This window comes from Colias croceus, chromosome 1 (genome assembly GCF_905220415.1).
Source record: "Colias croceus chromosome 1, ilColCroc2.1".
Lineage (NCBI taxonomy): Eukaryota > Metazoa > Arthropoda > Insecta > Lepidoptera > Pieridae > Colias > Colias croceus.
Genome location: NC_059537.1, coordinates 9,348,088 through 9,362,810, shown reverse-complemented (window position 1 = coordinate 9,362,810; position 14,723 = coordinate 9,348,088). Strand labels below are relative to the sequence as shown.

The 14,723-nt window shown below is 31.1% G+C and overlaps 2 protein-coding genes across 10 annotated transcripts in view; one reads left to right on the top strand and one right to left on the bottom strand.

Moving 5' to 3' along the window:
- Positions 1-3,773: 3,773 nt before the first annotated feature.
- LOC123691811 (queuine tRNA-ribosyltransferase accessory subunit 2) lies at positions 3,774-9,117 on the top strand. The gene is made up of 8 exons (XM_045636382.1): positions 3,774-3,803; positions 3,916-4,045; positions 4,210-4,478; positions 4,954-5,135; positions 6,031-6,200; positions 6,641-6,843; positions 7,305-7,430; positions 8,884-9,117. Exons 2-8 carry the CDS (start codon positions 3,932-3,934, stop codon positions 9,095-9,097), a joined length of 1,278 nt encoding a protein of 425 aa, XP_045492338.1. The 5' UTR covers positions 3,774-3,803; positions 3,916-3,931; the 3' UTR covers positions 9,098-9,117.
- Positions 9,118-13,318: 4,201 nt separating this feature from the next.
- LOC123691498 (low-density lipoprotein receptor-like) overlaps positions 13,319-14,723 on the bottom strand; it is a 174,250-nt gene continuing 172,845 nt past the window's right edge. For 8 of the 9 annotated variants that reach the window (XM_045635929.1, XM_045635961.1, XM_045635921.1 and 5 more), the window contains 2 exons: positions 14,204-14,362; positions 13,319-13,410 (listed from right to left, as the gene is read on the bottom strand). In XM_045635929.1, coding sequence (XP_045491885.1) covers positions 13,366-13,410; positions 14,204-14,362 — 204 coding nt within the window. In that variant the 3' untranslated portion in view covers positions 13,319-13,365. Of the gene's footprint in view, positions 14,363-14,723 lie in introns of all 9 variants that reach the window. The other variant, XM_045635940.1, reaches the window with a different exon arrangement.

Sequence of the window (14,723 nt, the reverse complement as noted above, 5' to 3'; positions counted from 1 at the left end):
TCTTAATTCTAAAGATTAATTCTAATTAGACTTGGTAGGTAGGTACAATAATTACTTATGTATACTGTCAAAAAATCATACTTATAAAATATGGTTGACTACCTATACAAATCATAATATTGTTTGACTCCCACTCGTCTAGATTTTAAAGGCCAATAAAGTTTATTATAAAGTTCATTATTAACGAAGGAATTATTGGAGTTCCAATCTCATTTCCTAATTCAACTCCTACGCACGATACTTTTGAGGCTACAATGTCAATAAATCATGGCCATTAATCCATATTATAATCTCTATAGATATCTCTATGTATTTTAGAATTCTCATGTCACAATGTTAGTTACCATACTCCTCCGAAATGATTGGACTCATTCTCGTGAAATTTTTTATGCCTAGGTATTGGGAAGATCTGAGGTTCGACCATCATCTATCGACCAACATCTATTTTTCATAACCTTAAGTGACAAACAATATATTAGAACAACGTTTACCGGGACTACTTGTATATTATATAAGTAACAAGAACCTTCATAAAATTACACAAATAATTTATATTATTATAGAACATACATATAAATAGTGGAATATGACGTATCTGACGAATATTCTTTGCCATCTCTCGTTACGGGGCACAAGTGGCCCGCGTGCAAGCTTGCATTAAGTTGTATAAGGCATTAATGCACCAACGCGCGGGGGCATGACCACGCCTGCTCATATGAGTAACTTATAATGCACAACCTTTTTTAACTACCTTGCAACGTTCTGAAGTCGACGCAAAGTGAAATGCGAGGCAAATCTCACAAATTAGCCCTACAAAAACGCTCTTTGTGAAATGTCTTTTGTTGAGCTTTTGTGCATTTATTTTTGTAGTCTGCATATAAAATGCATACAAACATAACTTACCACGCCTCATAAGTCATTTAGAGATAGCCTTTCGTTATAATTTATCATCGAGGAGACAATGTGAAACAACCTTTGAATAGACATGGATTTTAATTCTATGTGATCGATAATCTTATTATGTACATTGCCTCCTACCCCGTTTAATTTGAAACATATACCTTCAATATAATATGTAAGGCTATACTCATTTAAACGTACCCCAAAATTATTAAATTTCGCCTCAAGGCTTGGAAACCTAGGAAGTTACAACCCCTCTGCATGCAGTAGTAACATCAAATCGTCATGAAATTAATAAATGAACGAAATGCCTGAGGTGTTTGTTCATACCATGAAGTGATTACCTACAACCATAATGAAGAATAAAGCAATTCCACTGAGAGTTGGTGGAATAATTAATAACTAGAAATGTTTTATAATCAACTTAATTAATACCTATAGCTTTATTGTGACGTTACAATAAAGCTTTAATAAAGGGTTAAGGAATATGGATCCCTTAACAAATAAAGAGAGGAAGGGGATTGTACTCAATAAACAGTAGGTACCTACCAGTGCAGTCATACGTTACAATATTATGTACCTACCTACCTATTTATAATGATTATTACTTTGTGTATTTCAGAAGGTATGCATTACCGTAATAATATTATAAAAATATTATGTATGTAACGTCATGAAAATTATGTTTGAGGAACTAAACTTAACCTTGAACTAAACTTATAACTTCAAAAGCAATGACAACTCTATCTAAATAAAATATGTTGATTATTATATCATCGGTTGCCGTCCCCTTTTATTCTGTGGTTATTGCCATAGCTTATTTTAGGCCTGATTTTTTAGATAAAGATGAAGCAATGAGAGGAATTCGCGAAAAACTCTTGCCTAGTTACGTATCATCAATGTCGTTAGTCCGGAATATATTATGATATTGATTTAATAAACAATAAAAAGAGCATGTGCCGAATACCCTCGCTCGTCAGAAGTGAAAATTCTTTGACAAGATTCAGACATACCAAAATCGACGCCGCGTCGCGGAGTTGTTAGGTCTTGGTGTGGTCTGACCCAGGGCCGCGCCGACCCTCGGCAGCGCCTGTGTGCGAAACCTATGAAGCGCCTCTTTTTTAACGAATCATCATAAAAAACGAATTTAATTTTTGAATGAATATTTTTAATTGTTAATTTTGACTGAAATAAGTGTTCTCCAGTTTTACAGTACTTAGATAATATTATCATTAATATCTAAGTGTACAAAACTGTGGAACATTTAGGAATTAGGATACTAAATAGGTAAATCCCGTTCGCTTCTGCTTGCCAATTACTGCGAAAAATAAAACTCGAACAAAATTTTAACATGCTTTATTAATACAAAGAATTTAATACTTAAATATGAATAACAAAGAAGCTGACTTTTTTCTAAGAATAATAATACTAATATGACTATTACCTACCTATGTTATGTTTTAAAAAAACAACAAGAGTCTTAACATTTGCAAGAATAGGTACAAATATTATACAAAATTATAAAATAAGTTGGTATTGGCACAGACTAATAATAATATACTACGGTATTGGTGACGATAATTGTCTTGACGGTGACGATGGTGTATCAGGCACAGGCACAGACGTAACTTCGGCGGCATCATCTTAAATTAATAACAGACAAACAAATCCATAATATTGTTCACATGAGTGCCTATCTATCTCCTTGTCTGAATAAACTGATTTATCTATCTATGAATAATTATTTATATTTATACAAATTAGAGTGTCTGTTTGTAATATTAAAATAACCGCTTTTTACTAAATGCTTATGGATGTACGCATTCAGTAAAAAGTACATAAAATAAAATATAATTTTTTACAATTTTTGTCTGTCTGTTCCTTCCATCTAATCTCTAAAAACGGCCGGAAAAAAAGTTAATTTTTCTATTCAAAATTGAAAAAAAAAAAAAAGTTTAAAATATCGCAAACAGAAGTTATAATATTTATTTTATACAAAATTACATAAAAAGTACACACTTACCACTACATGAAGCGTTTTTTTAATCAGATTTAATAACACTTTCATCGATAACATGACTGGTTTCTGTCTCTAATGATTGTGTCGAAGTGGATGGTTGAGCCGTAAAATATTTACTTATTTTAGTTGCATTTTTATGACGTTCTTCTTCTTGTTTTCTTTTCCTTATAAGATTCTGGTAACCAGATAATTTCTTTTTTTTATCATGATTACTATCACTCATCGTGAAAACACGTTAAAACAATCAGAAGGTAACACCCAAACAATGATTATAAAAATTCAATGCGCACCTTACACACACACACACTTTCAATCAAATGATTGTTCATTTGTTTTGTTTTGCCTTAGCTATCTCGTTCGTTAAAATCGGGGAATACCCGTGACACCACCCCCGCTTGCGTCGCACGCATCGCATCGGGTTGCGTTCAGAAACTCACTCATACTCATACAAACTCGGCGCCTCTACGGTTTAAAATAACTAGTACTTTTTCTCTGGTTCAAAGAACTGCCGCCGTTTTAACGTTGAGCTCGTAAGAAATGTAAACTAAAACCCTAAACGAAAAATGAAACCATTTAAAACGTGAATAATAATAAACATTAAATATTGAGAGACTTGTTCAATAAGCGTTATAGATGTTTTGTTGTTTACAAGGCCTATGTTGCGCCTATTTACCTACTTACTTGTCGATACTCCACTACAAAAAACAATCATATAGGTAACAAAAATAATTTAGGTGGCAGTGGCGGCGCGGCGCCCCTATTGTCTTGGCGCCTGTGTGCGCCGCACACTTCGCACACAGGGGCGGCGCGGCCCGGTCTGACCTTTATTTACGTACGTGAAACTCACATAGTACGATTTGACATTTAAGTTTGACAATGACAGGTATTTGATTCAACTTTCAAGTTTCAAGGCAATACAATTTACAAATTATTTTAGGTTATTTTTGGATCACTGCCGGTTTTATTTATTCAAATATAATTATAAATATTTGCAGAGTAAATAAATCAACAATGCGTTTCATATTGAAATCAGAGAGTGGAAACGACCGTGTAGGATGTATGACAGATATTAAACGGTTACCAAACTGCAAAATTGAGACCCCAACATCTGCTCTTTTTGCTCAGGTATGAAATCTATTATAAATTTTATTCTTATATAGTTATTAAAAAGGTAAAATAAACTAGGTTAACATTTAATTCTTATTTGCTATGTTAGTTTAGTCAGTGTTTGTGTAGAATATTTGTACTTATTTTAAAACCATTCTCATATTTTATTCCTTCTATTTCAGGGTGGTAGCGTAGTTCATTTAACCGCTGATGTTCTTGACAGAGTATTTTCTACGTCTCACCTCTTATGGCTACCATTGACAAGTTGTCATCAATTAGAAACTGGTGTTAAAGCTCAAAATGAAGGCATTGGAAAGTTTTCTGGATTACCACAACATGTCACCTGTGTAACCTTACAAAACATCAATGAAAATGTACCGCCTGGACACTTTGAACTAGATAAGGTACCTCTGTGGACAAAGAATGGGAAGAAAATGATTACGGCCGAACGGTAAGATTTTTTTCTCTAAACTGCTCTGCAAATGATCTGAAAGTGTTAGTTTACACTAATATCTTATCTTGATTTAATGTCAGCTCAAATATTTTAGTGATTTTCTAGAGTCTGTTTTTTCTCTCCTTGTTTTTAAGTCAGAAGAGAACACACTTTACAGTCCAAGTAGAAATAAATCTCCCAAAAATTTGTAAATTTGTGGTTTATGTGTATTCAAGTGTCAAATATTTTACCCATGGGTTATGGTTATCAGTTAAGTTAGGTTTATAAAATAAAACCGCATAATATCATCTGTGAATTAATACACTGATAAAATATACATCTAGAAAATATGCTACCTAGTTAGGTTAGTAACATAGTTATGTTGTTTTTAAAATTCATATTAGAATGCAATTTTACATTTAGAATTAGATTATTTAGTAATTTAGAGTAAAACTAGTTTTTTTCTAGATCAATATGCAACATCCTTTTTCAGATATATGGAATTAATGGAAGTTTTCAAACCAGATATAATTTTAGCTATTGCAGATGGCAGAATATCACTTGATGAAGGACCAAAGAGATTGTACAAGTCCGTGGATAGGACACAGAAAATGCTCAACATTTGTGTTGAGAAGTTCAAAGCATCTACTGCCTTGCAAGACAGTTCTCTTATCGGTATGTAGAGCCTAAAAAAGCTTAAACATTATATATTATAATTATATATTTTTATTTGCATCTTCTTGCAATAGTCTTATTTTTAGTTTTTATGTAAAATCTATACTATGTATACTAATATTATAAAGCCGAAGAGTTTGTTTGTTTGAATGCGCTAATCTTAGAAACTACTGGCTTGATTTGAAAAATTCATTTCAAATCGAGACGTGAGATAGCCCATTTATCGCGGCAGACTGTAGGCTATATATTGTCACACTAGGACCAGCAGGAGTGGAGCATTGCGGGTGAAACCGCAGGGCACAGCTAGTAATAAATATAGTTAAATAAACCTAAAAAAAAACATGCTTTAATAATTAACTCACAAAACTAAGAGTCTGTTACATACAAACATGTATGTTACACCTGTAGGTGAAGCTAATAAAAGTGTGTAAAAAATATATGCCACTGGCAACAATTTATCTGCTCATACTAAAACAACACACAATAGAGTAACTACTATCAGAATAATACAAAATTTCATTAAAAGTAAAAATATAATGTATCATGCATGCTATTCTAAGTATGAATCATAGTGTGCATTTTGTTTATTTCTATCTTATCTTTTATAGACTATTATAACTTACCCTGATTCCATTGTATTATTTCTGGATAAGACTGATTTAAAGATCCTACTATCTGCACTTACTTTCATTGCCTTGAAGATGGTAATCAGTGAAAACAAATTGCACATTTCCCTCTTAAGATAATTAAATAAAAATTAAATGGAATACTTAAAATTATTGTACAAATTTTTAATTACTAGCGGTCCGCCCAGGCTTCGCTTCGCCCGCTTTATATAGATCTATTAAAGAATAAAAAAAAAATCAAACACAAGGCAGGATTGTTTCTTCTTCAGGTGTAATCGTTGGTGCTGGTGATCTACGAAGACTCGATGAGAGCATCAAACATGTCCTAAAGCATAAAGATACTCTGGTTGGAGTGGCGCTTAATGGTCTAGCTGATAATGCTGACAAAATCACCAACACACCTGTGGAAAGTTTGACTGAAATATTTAAAAAAGTTGCTGTAAGTTTTTTTAATGTTTTGAAACATAGCCATAGGATTCTTAGCAACATAATTAAATTAAGAGCATTTATTGGTAGTAGGAAATAAAACAGATTTCACACAAACATATCAATTTATAGATTCATAGAAAATATAAATTATTTTATTATATTAGTTTCACATTCAATTAATTAATAAAACAATATTGTACAACATATTTATATATAAGTGGAAATTTAAAAAATTCAATCAACATTATTCAAACAATATTAATTACTTATTAGTTATTATAAGATGCGCAAGGTGTTCTTATCCTGAAAGACGGGGTACATCAATTGTGTGGTTTTAAGAAATGTTATGTCTCTTTTAAAAAGAATCACATTGGAGTCGATACTAGTAATAACACTTTTTCATAAATATACAGTAAACACTTTTTCACATACATACAATTTTGTTTACAGGAAACAATACCAAAGGACTTCATTAAAATACTAGATGGTTGTTGGTATCCTGATGTAATAGTAACAGCTATTGAATACGGCTGGGATGTATTTGACGGCTCTTTGCCTCTCAAAATGACCAATCAGGGCTATGCCTTGAGAATTAACTGTGATATAGAAATAAATACAGATTGGGAATATGCATATAATATGAATATGGATCGGTGAGTGTTTTGTGTGACAGAAAAGTATAAATTACTTATTTATTTCTTTACCACTTTATTGTGCAAGAAACACAATATACATAAAGGTTACAAAAATAAGATTAAAAAAAGCACAAAGGGCGGCCTTATCACTATGCAGTGCTCTCTGCCAGGCAACCACGGGGAGAAAGGCAAAGAAGAAGAGATATTTACTCATTAATTGAAATAAAGAATTTTTTACTAAAGTTTTCTGCCAAAGTGAAAAATAAAAAATCAATCTTGTAAAAAAATAAAATCGAATGTCAAAAAATCTCTGATATTATACAAGAATTAAATATTATCCCCGCTACAATTTTTATTGTGAATTTATGCTTTTTGATCTAATTCTGTATTTTCACCGCCAAAAATTTTTTTTGCGGCTTATCTTGTGTCTGGGTTAACCATTTTTTGCAACAACGTGTTTATTTAATATATTTTTATAGATATAAAGAAGATTTTAATCCTATACTGGAAGGTTGCGAATGTCTCACTTGCAAAAAACATACAAGGGCCTATATAAATCATCTGTTGAATACAAAAGAAATGTTGGCATCTGTCTTATTAAGCATGTAAGTAATTTTTATTAATTTAATACTTTAACTATTTAATATAATGATCACCATAGTTAATGTTTTATGTTTCAAAAAATGTTGAAATTGCACAGTTTATTCATAGTATTATTTATAACGGCAGCTTATTTTACAACCGAGGTTTAAAACAGAGGTAATCACTCATCTGAAATACTTTACTGAAACTTCATAATATATCTTATTCTATCCTATCCTAATATCCTACTTCCTACTATTATTATAAATGCGAAAGTTTGTGAGGATGGTTGTGTGTGTGTGTGTGTGTGTTTTGTTTGTTACTCTTTCAAGCAAATACTACTGAATCTATTACATTGAAATTAAGCACACATATAGAGGGTAACTTGAATTAACACATAGGATAGGTTTTATCCCGAAAATCCCACGGGAACAGGAACTATGCGGGTTTTGCTTTGAACACGCGGGCGAAGCCGCGGGAGGAAAGCTTTACTAGCTTTCCGCCCGCGGATACATAATACATTAATATTACAGGATAATACATAAATATTATCGAAATCATGGTACATAATTGACACAGAAATTAATATTTTACAAATGGGAAAAGTTGCAAACGGCGCTAGGTGGGCCAGTTAGCGCAAGGTTTAACATGAATTTTGTCTACATTCTGATTAAAAATAAATGTTTAGAAATAAAACCCTAAACTAAAATAGACTTTAGTATTTTGGACCTAATAGACCATAGAGCATACAGCATTACATTACAGTATATCCAACTCTGGTCTCTGTATCTTAAAATAAAATTATGAGAATACTAAACTTTCTTATTAAAATTTTCTTTCTAGTTCATTATAAGATTTCCTGCATGAAAAAGTACATTGAGTTAGTGAGCTAGGCGATTACCCTTTTTTGATTCATTGTACTTGGCTGTTTTCCAAATGTGTGACCCAAATTTTTACTAATGTCGAATGGTAATATAATGCTAAATATATTTTAACCGGTGCTATATATTTGAAACTTGCTTTCCGCCCGCGGCTTCGCCCGCACTTGCAAAGAAAACCCGCAAACTTCCCGTTGCTGTTGGATTTCCGGAATAAAAACTATCCTGTATAGTGTATGTTAATCCAAGTTACCCTCTGTGTGTGTCAATTTTATTTCTTAAAAAACGGTTCAGCAGTTTTCGCGTGAAGGAGTAATAAAGAAACATACAAATTTTCGCATTTATAATATAAGTAGGATTTAGGGAAAGAAATAAATAAAAATACTTGATGATTCAGATATTTTTATTTTTAAATAAATACATAGTTACCATATTACATGTTTTTAATGAAATAATAAATGGTTTACTTTTTTGACTTGCACTTCTATAAAAAGAAGAAACATAGTATTAATAAAATTTAGTTTATTTGTAAAGAAGATATTGTATCATATTATGTGTTCTCTATAAATATGTATTAATTGTGTTTATTTTCTTCCAGACACAATCTTCACAACTTCGACCAGCTTTTCTTGCACGCACGTCGACATATTGCTTCAAATACATTCTCGTGTTTCAAGAAACGTATCATAAAACAGTGTGAAATTATAAAACCGTTCCAGAAATTTGCAGATAAACTGACAGACATACAGACAGGACAGCAACAGAAAAAGTTTTGTGCGATTAACTTTGATAGTAATAACGCTAGTGGTTAATTGTTAATAGGGTTTCTTAATGTTAAGAAACGTTTTTTTGAAGTTTGTTTTAGTTCGTATATTGTGAACTATAAGTACAATTTTATATTAAGCCAGTTATGTAGTAATGCAAGTAGGAAATTTTGCTTAGTAAAATTGATGCATGTAGTTAATTGATACTTTTAGTAACAAATATATGTAAGGATTATTGTTAACTAGCTTACCGCCCGCGGCTTCGCCCGCTTTGTCTAAAACCTAATAAATTATATACTAAAACCTTCCCCTTGAATCACTCTATCTATTAAAAAAACTGCATCAAAATAAGCATCAAAGGGACAGAGAAAGCGACTTTGTTTTATACTATGTAGTGATCTTACTTACCTTTGTTTTGCCGATATGTTATTTAGAAGATTTTTGGAGGTTGAAATTTTCAAATTTCTTAGTTTATAGGACATAGTTTAGATTTTAATTAAGTAGATAATATTCGTTTGAGTGAGTTGTAAATCATTCCACATTAAAAATTAGTGTAGTTTTTAGAAAGACGCAATATTTCTAGGCATAATAATTGACATCATGTACCGCTTGTTTTTTATTTATTAGTAGCTTGTATGTTGAATTTGTTTCATGATGCGATATAGATGGATTCTTCGAAACTTTAGGAAAAAATGAACGTAATAAGAATATTGTCCCTACTGAATAGTTTTAGATTTTTAAATATATTAATTATTAATTATATTATTTATAAAAGGAACTCGCACACTAGTTAAACTGTGTACATGACGATTATGTTGCGAAATAATACTTTTGGAATTAAAAATCTAAACTGTAAAATTAAGTTCCATCAAGAAGTAACAATACAAAGTAAAAATTTTAATTTAGTATTGTATTCTTTTAAATAATTGTGTAATTTTTTCATTACTTTAATTGTGTCATCTACATATAATAATAGGTATGTAAACGTTCAGTAAGCCCGCCGCAGGATTTTTGTTTATGTATTTTGTTATTAAATTATCTATTTAAAAACTATAAATAGAACTAGCATATAGAATATGCCACTAGGTATACATTTCCAAAAACTTGTTTGTAGTTTAAAAACAATTCAGAATTGTTGAAAAACAATAAATACCAAAAACTATTTAACAACTAGGATTATTTTATAGTTCTTTGTACCAGTATTATTTGCTTTTGTTATGTAGATACCTTGATTCATTAAAATAAAAAAATGTTTGAAGTGTTGAAGTGGCTCATGGAAATGAATGTAAACTAATGAATAAATAATTGGATGTAAAAAGTGTTTTATTTTATTGCATTTAATACCCCTTTTTATTTAGCCTTTATATTCGCTCCATTTTAAAGGATTTGTGAGCGACTATATGATAAAAAATTCAATGTAAGATTGTCAATTTATGAATGTCATTGAATGTTTGATTCCGTTGCTTTTTAGTAGATACCTATTCAACCGTTTCGGAATTATGGGTTTCAGTAAACGTTACCCCAGCAGGCAACTTCCTATATCTAAAACCGTAAGCCGCACAAATTTCATTTATCGCCCACTGCTGCACAAATATAAGTTATCTTCTGATATACAATACATACTCCTCCGATCAATGACTATTATACTAGTAGACGCGGCATACGGCAACATCATTGCACTAAAAAACAGCGTAATTAATACATACCTACTTACTAACGCATTATCACCAATACAGTTGTTCTCTCTTTCACTCTCACGCACGAGACATAATACATGTCTCACTCATGTACTTCGTAATAACAACTGCCGATTAAAATACAAAAAGAACGTCCAGCCACGACGCTGAATGGTGCGTGACTAAATGAAACTCGGGCACTTACCTGAGTTTTTTCTTGCCAAAATAGAGAGCGGGTAACGTATCTAGCTTTTTTATATATCATAGCCTCCGATCGAGTTTTATAAATATTCCTGATGAAATAGTGTTACTTCAACAGAATTGGTCTTTAAATTTTATCTTTAAATTTTAACAGAATTGGTCTTTAAAATGGGACCCTATTACTAAGCCTCTGCTGTCTGTCTTTTTATATATTAAGTATTGGAAGGCAAACGAGCAGACGCAATGCCCGATGTTAATAGCAAAGTGCGTCGCCCACAAGTCCACAACGTAATTTGTGAGCTCGTCTGCCATAGAGGGGAATGGGATGGGATAAAAACGGAGTCAAAGAGATGGGTGGAGCTGTCCGTGAATTAAGAGGCGGCTTACTATTAGCCTTTGAGAAACAAATACATATTATGTTTTTTGTTTCGCGCAAATTTACAGAAGATAGTGCTCTGATTATTTACTATACTCAAATCAGTCAAGAACAACTTTTCCTGCTGCAGTAGCGCACACTACATCAGACGAGCAAATGCTCATTCTGTATCTACTCTGATCAATTATTATTATTATTCTTTCTCATATTATAGAGGCTAAGGCGTGACATAAGCTACTTTTTAGTTTTTACCGTCGTGAAGTCTTACTTTCGTCGGAATTTTCTTTGACGTGGGCGGGTAACTCGTTTTAGTGTAAAAACATCTAGACTCTAGAGCATTAGTTTATGTTATCTGTATTTACAAAATTGATTCTATGAAATATTATAAGAACGCTCGTTCGTTAGATGTAAACCACATGTTAACAGTAGGTACCTACAAGAGCGAACAGTTCTCGCGTATTTGAAGGCACGCTTCAAGGAAGGGTCTCTTCAAAGCGCTATAGTATTCTAGCGCTTATACAGAATGAAATATTGTTAATAATTAATTTTGTATGTAATCTGAACTAATGGAAAGTATAAATTTAATACTGCAGCTTGAAAGTTTTACTCAAACAAAACAACATTTCATTATTTTTGTAAAATGGGTAGGATGTCTTACAAAGCCAATTTTGTTTTTTTCAAAATTTTAAGAGGCGGGTTCGAACCCCTCATGATGAAACTTTTTCTATTCTTTTTTTTTTAATAAAGGTAGTGGGGTAGTGAGGAAGAAATAAAATTCGTTGTTAACACATTTTACATAATATTTAATTGATGATATTTACACAATATTTCAGTGACCACACTTATTGAGCTAGGCATTATATACGAAATGTGCAAGATTTCCATGTAATTGAATTACATTACAAATATATAACTAAGATAATTTTAAATGTTTGGCAGGAATTTGCTAGACAATGTTTTAATTTTGAATACATTTAGCTAGTAAAATAATTGAAAATTTTGAATATTACAACACAACCTAACATAAAATATAAATACGTATCAAAATTGTTCAATTGTAAAATTTTATGACAATTTCAACAACAAAGCGTCAAATTAATTCACTACCTATACATATATGTTATAATGAGCACAATGGAAAAAATATTTGGCTTTTTCTTGTTGGCACACTACAGAAACATAGTTACACTTAAATACTCTAAGATTATCTAATGCAACGCAATTTAGATATTTATAAAAATTCATTTAATTCCAATAAATAAGTAGAATTACAAAAAAATTCTTTACAAAATAGTTAAAATAAGTTATAGACTGCACAATTTCAATAGTGGTTTGTGTATTCCTATAATTATAAGAAACATTTCTCAATAAGTACATTTAGTATAAAATATTTGTATTTCATTAAACAATAACATAAAATAATAATACATTGAAATGTAAAATGATATAAAATATATAATTACAATGCACCAGGCTAAATTGTTGTATCATTACATGTGTGACAAAATTAACATTTTACAAAAAAAAAAATATATGTCACGATGATATGAAAGGAATATTTACATTTATTTCCATATAAATGTTAGAATATGAATTGAAATTTTACAATAGGAGAAAGAAACAAATAATTAGGATAGTATACAATTCATTTTTAAATTACAGAAACATACTGCGACACCATCTATTGCATATAAATTGTAATAATAATAGTTTTGTAATATCTCATTCTACGCTATTCACAGTCTAAAAACAATAATAGCAGGCACGACCCTCTAACTACTAATAATTGTGATACAAACAAGTACAGAAGCAAGATCTCAATTTGTAATGGATGAAAATATTAAATAAAATATTTGAGATTGCGAGATCAGTGCTCAAACTCTTAGCAATAGAGAACTTAGTTCCAATTTGCTTCATTTTTCACTGCACAAAGTCTTCATTCACCGTGTAATTAATAGCAATGTCACAAAACACTGGTTTTTACACTATTTTAAGTATCACATGTCCTTCTTTTTCTTTTTGCATCTAACAATATGCTAAGGTATTTGCTGCCGGCTCTCACACTATACAAACTCATTTGTGCCGGGGGTGTTGAGCGGTTCTTGGGCCTGGGAACAAAAATAATTTGTTAATTATTACTATGTTCAACTAATCTTACATATGACGTCGTTATCTTACATACATTATTGAACTTTATTTATAAAATACAGTGGAGGTCTAAAATATTATAATTTGTTTTATTTATAACAAATAATTTGTAATTTTCATTGGAACATGTTTTTTATTTTTATGTTTATACTGTTCTATTAACATGATACAAGCTACTCAAAACTACTCAAATTTACACCAAACTTACCATTAGCCCTCGAATGAAATGCATGAAAAAATATTTAGGCAGTAAATAGTGTCTACAGCTCGTGATTAGGCAAAAGACAAAATATAAAAAATAGCCTATCGAAAACATAGCTATGTACAATATACTACTATAATATATTCAACTTTGGCAACTATGTTTTAATACTGATGCGGTAAAAATGTTGGCACAATTTCTCGCCCGTTCCTTACAACTAGAGAAAATATTTCTATAAATTTCTTAAATCGATTAATTAATTATAAATAACACTAAATACATCAATTTTAAAATGTCTCAATGGACCTTAATATATTATAATTACTCTAATATTTAGTTATTATTTACAAATTTTCATTTGACCGTTTGATAATGTGGGGTTTGTAAATTCATTGTACAATAGCAGTGATATTTGTTATCTGTATCTCACACTAGGGTGATAGTGACGTAAACCTTGGCTTATATAATCTGTCTCATTAGGGTGGTGCGTTTGCTTATCTTAGGCTATTCTGTATATTTAGTGTACACTCCATAGCAGTAAGTGCTCTCACCTCTTCGCCCACCGTGCTGGGGTATAGCTTGCTTCCAGGTGCATATCCATTCTGCTCCAATGCGAACTGGTTCTCCGTTGTTTTGCGGTATACGGGGTTGTCGAAGTTCATTGAGGTGACATTACGATGTACGTAATGTCTGTACATAACAACAGCAATCTATAAAGAAAAGAAAATTTTTATTAGAGAAAATTAAGAAACTAATGAACTTTAATCAAGAATATTCTAGCTATTTGTGCCGATTGATTTATTTGATCGAGTCATTGTTGTTCTATTTATTTTAACTGGAATGATAAGCATTTTTAAAAATTTAAAGCAAAACAAATGATTACGTAGTCTTTTCCACTGAAATTCCCAACACGATAATTGAGGAAACGTTTATAATTATGGATAAAGTACTGATAAGTTATAAAAACAATATCGTACGACACGTGAGTCATGGCCTTGATAGTAAAATATAGTAAATAATGTGTAGATTGATGTCAATTCATTTATAATTAATCTTTAATTGATTAACACT